General features: G+C 45.6%; 1 protein-coding gene across 1 annotated transcript in view; it reads left to right on the forward strand.

Moving 5' to 3' along the window:
* Window positions 1-16,696, forward strand: part of SMARCD2 (SWI/SNF related BAF chromatin remodeling complex subunit D2) — a 631,810-nt gene that overhangs the window by 291,844 nt on the left and 323,270 nt on the right. Inside the window, exon 8 of the mRNA XM_069238057.1 lies at window positions 9,240-9,401. Within this exon, the coding sequence (XP_069094158.1) occupies window positions 9,240-9,401 (162 nt within the window). The remainder of the gene's footprint in view (window positions 1-9,239; window positions 9,402-16,696) is intronic.

Genomic DNA, 16,696 nt, shown 5'->3' on the forward strand with positions numbered 1-16,696 from the left:
TAATCTCCTTGACAGTCAACCTTACCAAAGGCTTAGAGATAATCGACAAGTTGGGAATCCACTGACGACAGTAGCCCACCATTCCCAAAAACATCCTCACATCTCTCTTGGATGTTGGGGGATTCATCTGCAATATGGCGGTTACTCTTTCTTTGGATATTCTCCTTGACACCTTCTCAATTAGGTGGCCTAAGTACTTCACCTCTTTCTGACAGTACTGTAGCTTCTTTGGGGACACTTTATGTCCGTTCTTTCCCAAATGATTCAGTAGGGCAATAGTATCATACCTGCAGTCATCTTTTGTTTTGGATGCAATCAGCAAGTCATCAATGTAATGAACTAGAGTCGAATTAAAAGGCAATTCTAATGATTCCAAGTCCTTCTTCAATATCTGATTGAAGATGGAAGGTGATTCTGAAAACCCTTGAGGAATTCGACACCAACTGTAAACCTTGTCCAAGGATTTGAAACTGAAGAGAAATTGGCTGTCCTCATGAAGAGGCACCGAAAAGAACGCTTGAGACAAGTCCACGACTGTGAACCACTCTGCATCACATGGAACCTGGAACATAATCACGGCTGGGTTTGGCACTATGGGGCAACATTTTACCACTATCTCATTAATTTTTCTCAGGTCTTGGACGATTTGAACTTTCCCACAAGGCTTTCTCAGACCCATTATTGGTGAATTACATGGGCTGCTCATCACTTCTTTCAGGACCCCTTGCTTCACAAAGTCCGCAATTATCTGCGTCACTTGTATAAGGACATCTTGTGCCATGTGGTACTGCAGTGCCTGGGGAAACACGGCATTTTGCTTCTCATCTACTTTGACTGGTTCTACTCCTTTGATCAGTCCCACTTCCTTTCCTGTCAAGTCCCACACCTTCTCTGTCACGGTTCCCTGTAATTCTGTGGGCAAATCGGTCATTGTAAACATCGGTAAGAAGCTTATCAAAGGGTACTCCTCATCTGTAGTCTCTGTCTCTGAGATCTGACCATCATCCCCTTCGTCATCACTGTTTGTCTGCACCTCAATCCCTTCATTGGAACAGGTGATCGAACACCTTTTCTTACACAGTAAGTCTCTTTCCAGTAGGGATACGGGACTTGAATCAAAGACTACAAACCTGTGCAATCCCTGAAAGGTACCAATCTCAACTTGGACCGGCTCTGTAATCAGATTTGTCAAGAGCTGATTTGCTACTCCTATCACCTTTATAGTACGCCCTGAAAGCGGCAATTTTGGAACCTCTGCACTTCTGACTGTAGAGCGTGTAGCTCCTGTGTCAACCAGGAACGAAACCTTGTGACCCATCACCTTCCCTTGCACATAAGGTCCCCTCTGATCTACTTCAAGGGACGCTGCAAGCCTGCACTCTTCACTATCTGAACAATCATTCGACCATTCATCGTTTATTCCATTCTTACCACGCAATGGGAACTGTTGTACTGTATTATTTTGACGCATTGTTTGACCTGTGACCTGTTGAGGAAGCATCACCTGTTGCTGTCCCATCGAAGCTAAAGGCAACTGCATTTGCTGTCTAGGTACCATGGGAACCTGCTGTTGCACTTGCTGCACCTGCATTGGTTGTACACGTGGCATTTGCATCTGTTGCATGGTCTGGGGACCCTGCATCTGTACCATGTTATTCTGGAAGTTCGGATTTGGACCCCTCATTCTTGGACCCCTCACATTTTGAAATGTACCGACATCATTGCTTTGTTGAACACCACCATCCTGCACCATCATTGGGCACTCCCGCTTCCAGTGTCCCACGCCCCCGCACACATGGCATGGTAACATCTTTTTCATCCCTTGCAAGTCATTTTGAACCACAACAGTATTCAAGTCTGGACCACGGTTTACAAAACCTCCCCGACCTCTACCTCTTGGTTGCGCCTGAAACATTCCGTTTCCTTGAGGTTGCTGTTGTACCATCTGCTGTACTCCATTTCCCTGCATCCTTGCCTGAGCTGCCTTAATTTGCATCACCATCACCTTCTCTTTTAGAATGACAAAATATCACCTCTAGACCACGGTACATGAACTAGAACCCCTCCAGCTGTCTCCCTCATCGGTAACATCTTTATTGTTCCCGTGTCTGGCGCGACTTTCGCCTGCTGCTGTTCCATGCAGTCACTTTTCCTCTTATTTCTCTTCTTTGCCCATCTGCCTTCCCACTTCTCTAATGCTCCCCAAACATGCGTACTCTGTAGTATCTCTTTAAGGTGTGCCTACATTCCAGTAGACCTCATATGATCAAAATCTTTAGACTCAAAGTCTAACCTGTAACTCCTCTTCAGATGCTTAGTATTATCTAAGTCTATACCGTATTTATCTGCCAAGTTCGCTAACCTCTGGTGCACCTTACTCACTTCTTTGGTTATTTTCGGACACAGATATCTCAGTTCCGCCTCAGTGTATGATTCTAATCTGTTCACTCCCATAGTCCCTTCAACTAGCTCAGCTGCTTCCACACCCAACCTCACAAAATTCAGGTATTCCTCTCTATCTGATCGCTCTGCTGTTGCAGGAGTAGTCTGTGCAGTGTTAAGCTTGTCCAACCACCCATTCAACTGTTGCGCTGTTAGTCCTTGCAACAAGATATTTCCAGCCTGTACCATCGGGGTTTGCGACGTGTTTGCACTCATTACCTGTGAAGTCAGCATACCCAAGCCTGCTTGTCTCATGTTTTCTAAAGGAACCCAAATCGGACTGAAGCCCAACAAGGACCTAGATCCCTTGACTGTCTGTTCTCCCGGTGTCGTCCCTTGGGAATGTCCTGTGAACCCTCCTCTTATCACCTCTTGAGTCATTACTCCTTGGTCACATGCACTAGACTTTGCCTGCGCATACAATGTTACTGGCGGACCAACGGTAATCTGCAATGATATAGCGGCTGGTGCCTGTCCGTTTCCCAATCCTGGTGGAGCATTAACTCCCATAGCTTGCTGTAGGAAGTTGGCTCTGTATGCACTATTTCAAAGTAAGGAATAGTATACACAGAGTCCAAGGGTTCCCCTTAGAGGTAAGATAGTGGCAAAAAGAGATAATACTAATGCTCTATTTTGTGGTAGTATGGTCGAGCAGTAGGCTTATCAAAGGAGTAGTGTTAAGCATTTGTTGTACACACACAGGCAATAAATGAGGAACACAATTCCAGGCCAATAGGTTTTTGTATAGAAAAATATATTTTCTTAGTTTATTTTAAGAACCACAGGTTCAAATTTTACATGTAATACTTCAAATGAAAGGTATTGCAGGTAAGTACTTTAGGAACTTTGAATAATCACAATAGCATATATACTTTTCAAATAAATCACATCTATTTTAAAACTAGACACTTAGTGCAATTTTCACAGTTCCTAGGGGGAGTAAGAGTTTTAGTTCTTGCAGGTAAGTAAACCACCTACGGGGTTCACGGTTGGGTCCATAGTAGCCCACCGTTGGGGGTTCAGAGCAACCCCAAAGTTACCACACCAGCAGCTCAGGGCCGGTCAGGTGCAGAGTTCAAAGTGGTGCCCAAAACACATAGGCTTCAATGGAGAAGGGGGTGCCCCGGTTCCAGTCTGCCAGCAGGTAAGTACCCGCGTCTTCGGAGGTCAGACCAGGGGGGGTTTGTAGGGCACCGGGGGGGACACAAGTTAGCACAGAAAGTATACCCTCAGCAGCATGGGGGCAGCCGGGTGCAGTGTGCAACCACGCGTCGGGTTTCCAGTGTAAATCAATGGGAGACCAAGGGGTCTCTTCAGCGATGCAGGCAGGCAAGGGTGGCTCCTCGGGGTAGCCACCACCTGGACAAGGGAGAGGGCCTCCTGGGGGTCACTCCTGCACTGGAGTTCCGATCTTTCAGGTCCTGGGGGCTGCCAGTGCAGAGTCTTTACCAGGCGTCGGGATCTAGGGGTCAGGCAGTCGCGGTCAGGGGGAGCCTCGGGATTCCCTCTGCAGGCGTCGCTGTGGGGGCTCAGGGGGGGCAACTCTGGCTACTCACGGTCTCACAGTCGCCGGGGAGTCCTCCCTGAAGTGTTGTTTCTCCACAAGTCGAGCCGGGGGCGTTGGGTGCAGAGTAGCAAGTCTCACGCTTCCGGCGGGAAACGCAGTTGTTTTAAAGTTGCTCCTTTGAAACAAAGTTGCAGTCTTGGGTGAACAGAGCCGCTGTCCTCTGGAGTTCTTGGTCCTTCTAGATGCAGGGCAGTCCTCTGAGGCTTCAGAGGTCGCTGGTCCCTGGGGAGAGTGTCGCTGGAGCAGTGTCTTTAGAAGTGGGGAGACAGGCCGGTAGAGCTGGGGCTAAAGCAGTTGGTGTCTCCGTCTTCTCTGCAGGGTTTTTCAGCTTAGCAGTCCTCTTCTTCTTAGGTTGCAGGAATCTAGTTTCCTAGGTTCTGGGGAGCCCCATAATACTGAATTTAGGGGTGTGTTTAGGTCTGGGAGGGCAGTAGCCAATGGCTACTGTCCTTTAGGGTGGCTACACCCTCTTTGTGCCTCCTCCCTGAGGGGAGGGGGGCATATCCCTATTCCTATTCGGGGAATCCTCCATCTGCAAGATGGAGGATTTCTAAAAGTCAGAGTCACCTCAGCTCAGGACACCTTAGGGTCTGTCCTGACTGGCCAGTGACTTCTCCTTGTTTTTCTCATTATCTCTCCTGGACTTGCCACCAAAAGTGGGGGATGTGTCCAGGGGGGGGGGCATCTCCACTAGCTGGAGTGCCCTGGGGCAATGTAACACGAAGCCTGAGCCTTTGAGGCTCACTGCTAGGTGTTACAGTTCCTGCAGGGGGGAGGTGTGAAGCACCACCACCCAGAGCAGGCTTTTGTTTCTGTCCTCAGAGAGCACAAAGGCCCTCACCACATGGGGTCAGAAACTCGTCTCTCAGCAGCAGGCTGGCACAGACCAGTCAGTCCTGCACTGAACAATTGGGTAAAATACAGGGGGCATCTCTAAGATGCACTCGTGTGCATTTTTTAATAAATCCAACACTGGCATCAGTGTGGGTTTATTATTCTGAGAAGTTTGATACTAAACTTCCCAGTATTCAGTGTAGCCATTATGAAGCTGTGGAGTTCTTTTTTGACAGACTCCCAGACCATATACTCTTATGGCTACCCTGCACTTACAATGTCTAAGGTTTTGCTTAGACACTGTAGGGGCATAGTGCTCCTGCACCTATGCCCTCACCTGTGGTATAGTGCACCCTGCCTTAGGGCTGTAAGGCCTGCTAGAGGGGTGACTTACCTATGCCACAGGCAGTGTGAGGTTGGCATGGCACCCTGAGGGGAGTGCCATGTCAACTTAGTCATTTTCTCCCCACCAGCACACACAAGCTGGCAAGCAGTGTGTCTGTGCTGTGTGATGGGTCCCTAGGGTGGCATAAGACATGCTGCAGCCCTTAGAGACCTTCCCTGGCATCAGGGCCCTTGGTACCAGGGGTACCAGTTACAAGGGACTTACCTGGATGCCAGGGTTGTGCCAATTGTGGAGACAATGGTACATTTTAGGTGAAAGAACACTGGTGATGGGGCCTGGTTAGCAGGGTCCCAGCACACTTCTCAGTCAAGTCAGCATCAGTATCAGGCAAAATGTGGGGGGTAACTGCAACAGGGAGCCATTTCTTTACACTTGCTTCATCATGGGTGCTGTAACTGCCTGCAGTCCTGCGACCGAAGTGTAATTCGGGACCCCCTGTTGCTGCGGCTGGGGCAGCAATTGTGCAGTTGGCTCAATCTGCACTAATTTTGATCTCGTGTACACTGGATCAGGCGGCACCATCAAACTCGTAGTCGTCTCTAATACTGGGACATCAGGGTAAAGCCTCTGAATTGGGGGTGGCTACAACCTTATCTGCGTCTCTGGTGCAGTGGATACACTAGCACCATTCTGTATCGGAGCTGATGTGATAACATTATTTGCCTGTGCTGTGCTTGTGGTTCCCTGGTTTGGTGTCGTATTTACAGGACCTGCACTAGTACTCGGTCTATTGTCATTTATGGCGTATGGTGGCGGTCGATCATGTAACAACTGATTAAGAAACTCATCATCATCTGAATCATCTGCATCTGCCCAAGACTTCTGAGTCTCCTTTTGCTTACTAGAGCCCTTGTCTGTTTTACAAGTTGCCTTTCTCCCCTGTGTTTCGGCTTCTTGAGTTATTGCCGGAAACATCCTAACTCCGTCTATTATTTCCCTTCTCCACATCCTGGTCTCACTATCCCATCTAGTTTCCGCTAGAGTATTTTCTGCTTTCCTCATTCTCCTCTGAAATTTCTGACGCGGTTTCTGAATTGCCGCCAGTTCCCAAATTGCTAACGCCTCAAACTGAGCTGGTCTCTGAGGCGGCTTCTGCTCATTTAACACCCTCCGCAAATTTTCCAGAATCCTTATATTGAACGTTCCGTGCTCCGGAAACACCAAACATCCTTCCTTTTCTGTCATTTTGCACCATTGCTTTAGCCAAAGACATGGCGCTACTCCCTTCTCCTCCATTACGGGATAAGCCAGAGTATCCTGTGGCGGTGTAGGCTCCCCCACACTTGCAGTAATGTATGCATCTCCCCTCAAAGCACTCTTTAAAGCCTTGAAAACTTCATTTTTGCGTCTTATTTTGTTTAGAATCTAATCAGGAAGTGACTTTAATTCCCAGAACACTCTTCGCCTACCTTCTCAACCAATTGCCTCTCACGGACGGCTGCCAATCCGTGCGCGACCCCTCTCGGCAACTGACCTATCCAAGCGCGGCTCCAATGATGTCACACTCACATACACTGTGGCTGACAAAGTCTTGCGGCTTGTCTTCCTCACTCTCTATTCACACAAAACGAATGCAATATATTGCGAGCACCTTAACAATAAACTCAAATTTGCCGGTTTACTACAGGAAGGGTAACACGATCGCTTCAGAACTTTACAGAGATTTCACGTGAAGCCTTGGCCGCTACTCTCTCCTTCTCAGATCCCGCACTCGCAAGCAAATCCTACTCTCGTCAATGTTTCATCCTAGTGCACTTTAGAACTTACCAAATCTCCATCGAAGGTTTCACTCACACACTTTGACTCAAACTCGACTCGTCATCCACGCCCAATTGACCTATTAAACCGCACAAATTACAACATAAACCAAGTGTCTCATACACTTATCAATATACTGCGGAGTCTTAGACCATGCCAGGTCCGTACATCACCAACAACCACATGGCCAATTTTTTAGCACAAAGCGCCACACTCACATGAAGTTCGCCGACTTCCCTACTCTCATACTGCGGAGTACGCCCACTCCTACTAAAACTACCTGGCCTAAATTCTCACAGACCTCACAATTCACCTGCGATATGCATAAGCTGAGCAAGCGCAAATTCTACACCACACATACTATCACTAGAACACCGAGAACATACCCAACTCACTTCGGCAAGCTCCGAAATTCCAGGAAAGTCATTTGGGACTTAGGGGCACATCATACCTCCAATTTGCATTATCTCAAAAACAATTCCAAAACAACGGTCCCTCGTCCTAGGGCCCCAAAGGGACTGAACCGTCCTCTGCTACAAGAACTGATAACGCGTCCCGTCTTAGATAATTTAATTAGTCTGGGACTCGTTTTAAGCCAATTAATCTTTTGACCCTGATTGAAGACACCTTAGGACAAGACAATTAGTCAACATGCCAATCAGTAGATCAATAACCTCATCAATAATCACAATAACAAATCAATCAAGGTTAATCAATGACATTAGGAAGAATTGAAGCACACCATGACCTGTCAGTCATGAATAACCACACCAAATTTAGTAAGATTTATGATATTTATTCCCTATTGATTACACTCTACTAGCAAGTTTTCGTCTCAAAATCATAAAACACATTAGCAATGTCACAATATGGCAACTCAAATAAGATTTAATCAAAGCAAAGATCATAAACATTAGAACATAGTACGACGTCAACATGGATTAACTTTAGCAGAGTAACATTAACACATTATTCAACAAAGCATAGATTCTGTCATTTGTCTATTTGCGTCAGTTTAGTGAATTCCTTAACTAACTCGAATTAGCATTAGCATTTTGGGCTTCATGCAAAACAATTTAGCAACACAAATTTAGAAAACATCTCTCTATGGTCTCTGTCAAAAGAAACAGTTGGTACCTAGAAAGGAAAGGCAAACAAACAATTACAATTTCATCATCATATAGTTACCCTCCGTAATGGGTCAGCATACAGAGTCAGTCTTCGTCTTCAGGATATCAGTTGATTCGCCATCAGCCAGGAAACTCGGCAACGTTCAGCAAGACGGGCAATAAGAATACCTCCCTCATAAGGGGGAAAAGTATGAATCAGGCAAGGTAAAGGTGAGGATGGTTTGAAGAATTAAACAGCAAAGTCTTTAAGCAGAGTAACAGAGTGGCTGGGTCATAGCAAAAAGGCACACAAAATGGCTGATTTCTTCTTGTGTCCAAGAGTTATATTGAACTTGTTGTACAGTCCCCTAATTTCCAATTGGGCAAGGTTTGGCGCACCACTATCTCCATCCAATAGTCTACTTGTCGTCTCATTAAGATTGTCACCCCTTAACAGTTCTCACGTAGTTGATTGGCTTCTGTAATTGACGTCTCCAACGGGTAGAATGTCAGGTACAAACCGTTAGTTTCTCAGGCTCAGTCAGTAGTTCCATTGTCCATACCAGTTTAGGCGAAATTGTACCTGTTGCAAGTTTACACTGTTGCATTGGGCAAGAATGTCTCCTTGAGCAAGTCGAGTCTCATGAGAACGAATATACTACAATTACATTCATCTTCTAGCTTCTGGAAAAGTACAACTACATGTCCTTCAGCAAGTCAGCACATTGCACGTTAGAAAAACACATTTAATATGAAACCGGGCAGCTAGCCCCCGACTCATGCTAACTAAGGCCTAGTGATTAATTAGCAAAATCTTAGCATATAACTCTTAATGCTAATGCAGAATCATACATTAGTACATTAATATTTCATTATTAGTCAATTTCATTAGTCATCGTATACATTGGTGGCCACTCCCCGTGGGCACATTTCAAACACACGTTTAGTAAAAGCACAGCAATACATTTTCTATGCGGCATCATTATGCATTAATTTGTAAACATTTGATGTTAATTTTGATTATAAAACTACACTCCAACACTCACTGTTATCTGTCAGCACTGCTTACTGGTTACCGCATTCTAAAGCACTCCATGTTATCTTTGTTTATGTTTTTCTCTAGCCCCCACAATACAAACTGGACCCCCGACTGGCCCGGCTGCTTGGTGTCCATACCCAGACTCGTGCCAACATCATGCAGGCCCTGTGGCTCTACATCAAAAATAATAAACTTCAGGACAGCCATGAGAAGGAATTCATCAACTGCAACCGCTACTTCAAACAGGTGAGCAGCTCCAGCCAGGGCTCAATGTTTTTGTTTGTATATAGTTTTTCATATAGCTTGTTTATTTTTTATTGCCTTTAAATAAATACCAGCCACACAAATTGTTAAAGTACATAGAGAGAAACGGCTGACAGCAGCACATATTTTTTGCGCTAAATGGAAAAAAGCCATTAAGTATATATAGCTTCTTGATAGAATAGGAACATTTATTTTGGAGCTCTAGTAATGGGGTTTTGCCCTTAAAGAATCTTCAGCGTCTGGGCACTATACCATGAATAGAGCAAAGTACTCCAATCGGCCACTGATTTAAAAAATGGATTATCTCTTGGCCAGGGGCGCAACTAGACCTGAACTTTGTCGGGGCTAACACTCCCAGCCAGGCCCGGCTCTAGCAGTGGTGGCACCCGTGCAACATTGTTTTTTGCACCCCCTTCCCATGACCTCCTTCTCCATGAATTCCCTCACTACCACTCCCCAACAGTGTACCTCAACTCTCTATAGCCTCTCTCTGGCGCACATTTATTTTTTTATAGCGCTACTCATAGTTCACTCACACTCAGTTCGGTGATATCCATGTATATGGTCTTTGCAGCAGACACATTAACCCTCCACAATGCTTTACAATGAATCTATACTGCCACTAGACAAAATTCTGATCACTCACAAGTAGGAACATTAATCATCTGAGTTATCTTGACATTTTTATTGTTGCCTGAAAACTGCTGTATGCAAAAGGAAGTTCATGTGTTTTTAATCCTAAAGTTATTTTTAATCACAGTGCCTCTCACCAAAGTCAGCGGAAGGTGCACCATCCTAAAGCCAACCCTGCTTCCAGCAGTGGGGCTGGTCAAGCATTTCCAGAAAAGGGTTTGGAGCTAACCTCATAGCCACTATAGGAGGAAATCGAAGTGACAAATGGTGCAGATTAAACAAATTGGACAAACCTCATAGTATAACAAATATACTTTTTGTAGATTTGACACTGTTCCTAGACTTCAACTCACTGCAGTTTTAGAAAAATGCTTCTGACCCATTGTTGGCTGAAGGTGCAGTTTAAGTTTACCCAATGAGATGTTGTAAAATACTCATGGGTAAGGCTGTCCTTATGTATGGTATCAAATATTAGGCTTAGTAGCAGGTCTCAATTTGAGCCGATAGATGAAGGTGGAGCCCCTGGCACTTATTTTCAGGGTCCCACATATACTTTTCCTCATCAGACTTTGTTACAGAATAAGGGAGAGTTAAACCCAAAAGTGAAAAAGGAGAAAGAGAAAGATGACAAAATTGTGACCGAGGAAGAAAGCAAAGATGAAAAATAACCTGCAAGAGTGAGAAAAAGTGCAGGAAGTGCCAGTGGTGGGAGAAAGTGGCACACAGTAGAATTACGTGTAGGCGGTCTTGGTATTCAGTTTTCACTGCATTTTAAATTGCCGGGTACGGGCTCCTGAGCAAAATTTCAGCGTTCCCTGTCCAGATCTACTGCCTCTTGTCAAAGTCTCTTGACCACTGTCTTATCTTCAGGCTGCAGGTCAGCTTTTCAAGACATATGGCAGGTTACTCTGAAGAAAGGAAGGCATCAGGTCTCATGGTGTTCCTGGCTCCAGTCTGGTTTTCCTACTACCTACTCCTTGATTGTTCTTCAGAAGAAAAGAAGATTGAACATCCATTATGCTTACCATATAAAGGTTGAGCAGTGGCTGTTCCTGTAGGCATGTGCTGTAGAGACATGGGAAATTAGTGGAAACAATATATATTTAGTTCAATGATTACTCACTCAGGCAAACATATGTATCAGTTTAGAATCCATGCAATGACACATTTAATGAAGTCCACTAAAAATGCACGAGGTGAACAAACTATAAGTGAGCCAATATTAATTTAGGAAAAACGCAGGGATGCACTGTATTTACTGCGCTGGTGCTAAAATAGCTGCTTAGCACCAACGAAGTCACCCTTGCACCATGGTGCAAGGATAGCTGCGTTGCGGGGGAGATTGTTTTTGTGCAGGAAGGGACACCTTCCTGCACAAAAACAATCTTCAAGGATGATTTGCTCTTTCTATGTGTGCTGCAAATGCACCACACAAAGAAAGAGCAAACAATGAGGAGGAATGAAAGCATTTCTCCTTGTTGCGCTATGCTAACGCCACCCTGGGGTGGCATTAGATTTTGGCGCTGCTGTAGATTTACGATTTCTTCTAAATCTGGGACAGCGTCAAAATGCAGTTTGCACACCCCTTCCAAGCAAAGTGCTGCGTGTGAAGGTGTAGTATTTACAAGGTGGCGTTAAGCCACAAAAAGTGGCTGAACGCCACCTTGTAAATACGGCGCAGTGCACAGCGCCACCAGAGAGTCACAAATAGTGACTCTCCGGTGGCGCCAGGGGCTTGTAAATATGCCCCTCAGTTTCACACACACACTCATTCTCACTATGGCGGTCATTTTAACATTGGCGGTAATAGCCGCTGTGACGGCCTCCACCATACCACCGTGGCGGCGACCATCCGTCAGCCAGATTATGAGCACTGCCTGACTTCTGCCACAATAAGGGCAGATATCTGGCAGTGTTTATAGTGGCAGACGGTGGTGACCTGATGGTGCTAACACCAGCACCGCCCCCCCCCCCCGCCAGTAGAACGCCACTAGTTGTATTTTCAGATGCAATACGGCCTGGCGGTGTTCTGCTGGTGGGGCGCTGCTGGTGGTAGCAGTGCCCCTTCCCATTCCCTTCTAGATGACCCCCTTGCCCAAGGTAAGTAGGGCGTCTGACAGGGGAGGGGGTTGAGAGGGTGGGGAGTGTTGTGTGCGTGTGTGAATGCATCTGTGTGTTGTGTTGTATGCGTGTGAGTGAATGCGGGGGAGGGGGTGATGTGTGTGTTTGGAGGGTGAATACGTGTATCAGAAGGGGTGGGTGTATCCGAATCGGGGAGGGGGCCGAGGGGAGCTTGGATGGAGGGGGGTGGACGGTGTCAGGAGAGTGTTGGAGGGTGGGGGAGCCACCTACCAGTGACAGGTAAGGAAATCCCTGTCACCGGTAGGGCTTACCACCAGGGTTTTCATGGTGTTGCTAACGCCACGGAAACCATGGCGATAGGCCGACTCATAATGCCACCGGCAGCACTCTGTGGGCCGTCGGGTCGGAGATTGACATCTTCGGCCTGGCGGGTCATACCACCATGGCGGTTTGAGTGGTAAAGTGGCCACACTCATAATGTGGCAGTATGTACCACCAGCCTTTTGGCGGTGATACCGACACATTAACCTTGTCGGTCAAAAGACCGCCAGGGTTAAAATTAGGGTCTATGTCTCCTGCATTCTTTCGTACATTTTTACACTCACACAGACACACTCACTGCCACTCCCACTCCCATTAGCCAATCTGCTTCTGTTGTGTTAGAAAAGCTAACCCTGCTGCTTCTGCTATTCCTATCTTACCTTTTAGTGTTGGTTAATAAACACATATTCTCTATATGCTATTCAAAAATAATTATATATTGCCTTGTCAATGTTTGTTACAAGTATGATATTTTTTTTTTAACCACATTTTATTGATTTTATACATGATTCAAAACAGTTTACATTGTATTTTCTTCTTCTCCATCTTTTTGTATATCACATTAGTTTCATTTATTCGTTCACTTAAACTGGTATAGATTCAATTTTAATAAATATTATTTATTTGGTATCATCGAAATCCAACTCCCTTCCTCCCTCCCTCTTCCCACCCTAACCCCTCAGTCCGAATGCTTATTCAATGCTGGTACTTCTGCAATAGGAAATTTGGAGACTTTCAATTACTTTAATTGTGTCTCTGGGGGTAGTTTGCATGCGTAGGGGTCTGCTGAATTTGTCTGTCTGATAGCTATGTTTAGTTTTTGATGGCTGACTGCTCTGGTATGTTTGTATATGCAATTAGGGTGCTATTGTGGAGTGTTGGGGGGATGTTGTATGGTTAGTTCGGTTTTTAGTGAATCCATTATTAGTTCCCAGTTAGCTGATACTTCAGGAGGTCTGATCCCGGTTCTGGCTTCTTTTTGTAGTAGAGTGCCTTCCGCCGCAGCCCACCTGAGTAGTTCATTTTTCCAGCTTGTCAGTTTAGGGCCCCCCGGGTTTTTCCAGTTGCTGGCTATTTCTCTTTTCACCAGGGTTAGAGCTAGGTCTAGGAATCTGTCCAAGGCTTTATGTTTAGTAGAATGTGTAAATATGTGCAAGGCAGGTGTCAATTGAGCATGACACAGTTCTACCTAGTATGTGGGATAATTTTTGGCAAATCTCAGACCAATAAGGTGTCAGCATCTGGCATTCCCAAAACATGTGGTTGAATTCTGCATCTATTGTCCTACATCTTGGACAGCACTCTGTGGTTTTGTTGAAGTATTTGTTAACACAGGCGGGTGTAAGGTAGGCTTGATGCAAGACATAGAAATTAATCAGTTTAAATCTGGCATTCCGCGATGCTTTAGGTAAGTTCTGTAGTGCACGTTCCCATTCTGTTTCAGAGATATCCCTGTTAACAATTTTTTCCCATTGTTGTTTCAGGTATGTAAGGGGGCTATATTGTCCGCTCTAATCAGAGTATATAAATTGGAAATAACCCTAGTCTTGGGATTTGGGGATGCCAGATACGTGCACACATCTTGCGCTGATGGTTCAGAATTTTTTGTTCGCCAGTGGTTGCCTATGCTAGCCCTTATAGTCCCGTAAGTTAAAAAGTGTTTCGCCGGTATGTCATATTGTGCTCTAAGGGTCTCAAACGATTTCAACTTATTGTTCTCGAATAATGTGCCTAACGTATTAACCCCGGCCACCAGCCAGTCTCTAAGTTCAAGTTCAGCCCTTTTCTGAGTTATTGCTTGCAGTGCGCTGAGAGGAAGTTCTGCTGAGTAGGGAGTTTTATTTTTATTTTTGTGCAAGTATGATTTCCAGCATTTAGCTATTATTTTCACTTCTGAGCTGTCCTGCTTTTCTTCTTTTGTGGGGTTCAGCAGTATTTCAAACAGTCTCGTTTTCTGTGGCACTGAGGACTCTGCACTAGGTTGTAGCACCAGATTGTTAGAAATCCAAAGTGCCAGCCACTGTAGTTGATCCGCAATATAATATGACTCAAAGTCAGGAGTTAGACCCCCATTTGACAGCTGTCTCTGGAGCTTTATTAAAGACACCCTTTTCCTACCGCTACCCCATATAAATGAGCTTGCTACTGAGTTCATATCCCTGAAGAAGGACTTAGGAATCCATATCGGAAGGGCCGCAAAATGGTATAACAGTCTAGGTAGTACTATCATCTTAAGAATCGCGATGCGACCCATCACCGAAAGAGGGAGTGTTTGCCAGAATGCAATGCAGGATTTTATGGAGCGGAATGCTCCGCCCAGATTTCCCTCAAAAATGTCTCTAGTTTCATGGTATATTTTTACTCCTAGGTATGGAAGCCCTTCAGGTATCCATCTAACCGTTCCCAAGGTCAGTGGGGGTTGATGATGTTTCACTAGGGGGGATAGACTTGTTTTGTCCCAATTTACTTTTAGGCCTGAATGTTTTTCAAAGTTGGACAGCATTAGTTGAGCTACTGGGAGATCCCTCTGCATGTCGCCCAGAAATATCAGGAGGTCGTCTGCATATAAGGCTATGAAGTGTCTCACATTTCCGATCAGTATTCCAGGTCCTCCCTGTCCCGCCCTGGCCGCCGTAGCCAGAGGTTCATTGGCTAGAGCAAACAATAGGGGGGAGAGGGGACAACCCTGTCTCGTCCCGCGTTCCACTGCATACCTGGATGATATAATACGTCCCGTACGGACTCTAGCTGCCGGGTTAGTGTAAAGCAGTTTCACCCATGCAATATAATCAGGGCCAATTCCCATTTGGGCCATAACTTTATAAAGGAAGTCCCACTCTAGGCTGTCAAAGGCTTTTTCAATGTCTACTGCCAATATGCCCGGAGATTCAGTCGAGGAGGTTATTCCGTTCATGACTGAGAGGTGCCTGCGTACATTTCCTGCTGTGTTACGGCCTGGAATGAAGCCTGCTTGGTCTGGGTGAATGAAAGAAGGCATCAGAGGAAGGAGTCTGGTTGCTAAGGCTTTGCTGAATATCTTCTAATCGAGGTTCAACATGGAGAGGGTCCTGTATGCCCCCATCCCAGATGGATCTTTTCCGGGCTTGAGCAGCGGGACTATAATGGCTTCCCTAGTAGTTTCAGGTTAGAGGCCCTGATCCTTGGCGCATTTAAACATTTTTTTCAAGCTAGGTGCGAGTATCTCCGCAAAAGTTTTGTAAAATTCGGCAGGCAGGCCGTCAGTTCCAGGTGTTTTTCCCCTTGCCAAGTCTTTCACAGCTCCTTTGATCTCATCTGGTGTGATGTTTCCTTCTAGTGTATCAGTGGCTATTGGTTCCCAGGGTTTTAAGTTTAATGTTAATAGGTATTGCTCAGTTAGGTCTCTACTTAGGTTAGATCTTTTTTGGTATAGTGAGTCATAAAAGGCCAGAAACTGGGCATTAATCTGTTTCGGGTCGTATATTTGGGTCCCATTTCCCGTGGTTAGGCTCATTATAGGGGGGGATTTTTCTGACTGCGATATTACCCAGGCGAGCAGTTTACTCGCTTTATCTCTTTCACCATGCACTCTTGCGAGATACTGCTTATGGTCGAAGCATCTGAGACGTTCTACACAGTGTGTTACTTTTGATCTGTCTTCCTGTAGTTGGGATTGTAAATGAGGGTTTCCAGGTCTATTTTTCTCTGCTTCTCTTAATACATCTTCGGCTTTCTCAGTCTCTCCTAGTAAGGTCCTACGTATCCCTACTGTTTCAGCAATGCATCTCCCTCTTATTACTACTTTAAAGGCGTCCCATTCTATCAGTCCGCTAGTCGTGGAGTTGCTATTTTCTTCGAAATAATGTTCTATGGCTTGTCGGATATCGTCTCGGAAAGGGGGGTCTTCTAGTAATTTGGGTTTAAGTCTCCATGTTGGTATGCATGGGGTGAAAGACCCCCATCCTAATGACAGCAACTGGGGGTTTTGGTCGGATATTGTGCGAGACAAGTATTCTGTGTTTAGTACAAGTAAGTGTATGTCTGGCGAGCACAAGACGGAGTCTAGTCTAACATGGAGCTCGTGGAGGGCAGAGAAAAAGGAGTAGTCCTTGGCGCTAGGATGTAATTTACGCCAGGTGTCAATGAGGCCCCAATTTGCCTGCCATGTGGTGAACTGTTGAGCTATCTTCACTAATGGAGAGTGTGGTAGGGGAGGATGTGATCTATCTGCACTTATGTCACTTACACAGTTAAAATCACCA

The sequence above is a fragment of the Pleurodeles waltl genome, chromosome 6 (genome assembly GCF_031143425.1).
Source record: "Pleurodeles waltl isolate 20211129_DDA chromosome 6, aPleWal1.hap1.20221129, whole genome shotgun sequence".
Taxonomy (NCBI): domain Eukaryota; kingdom Metazoa; phylum Chordata; class Amphibia; order Caudata; family Salamandridae; genus Pleurodeles; species Pleurodeles waltl.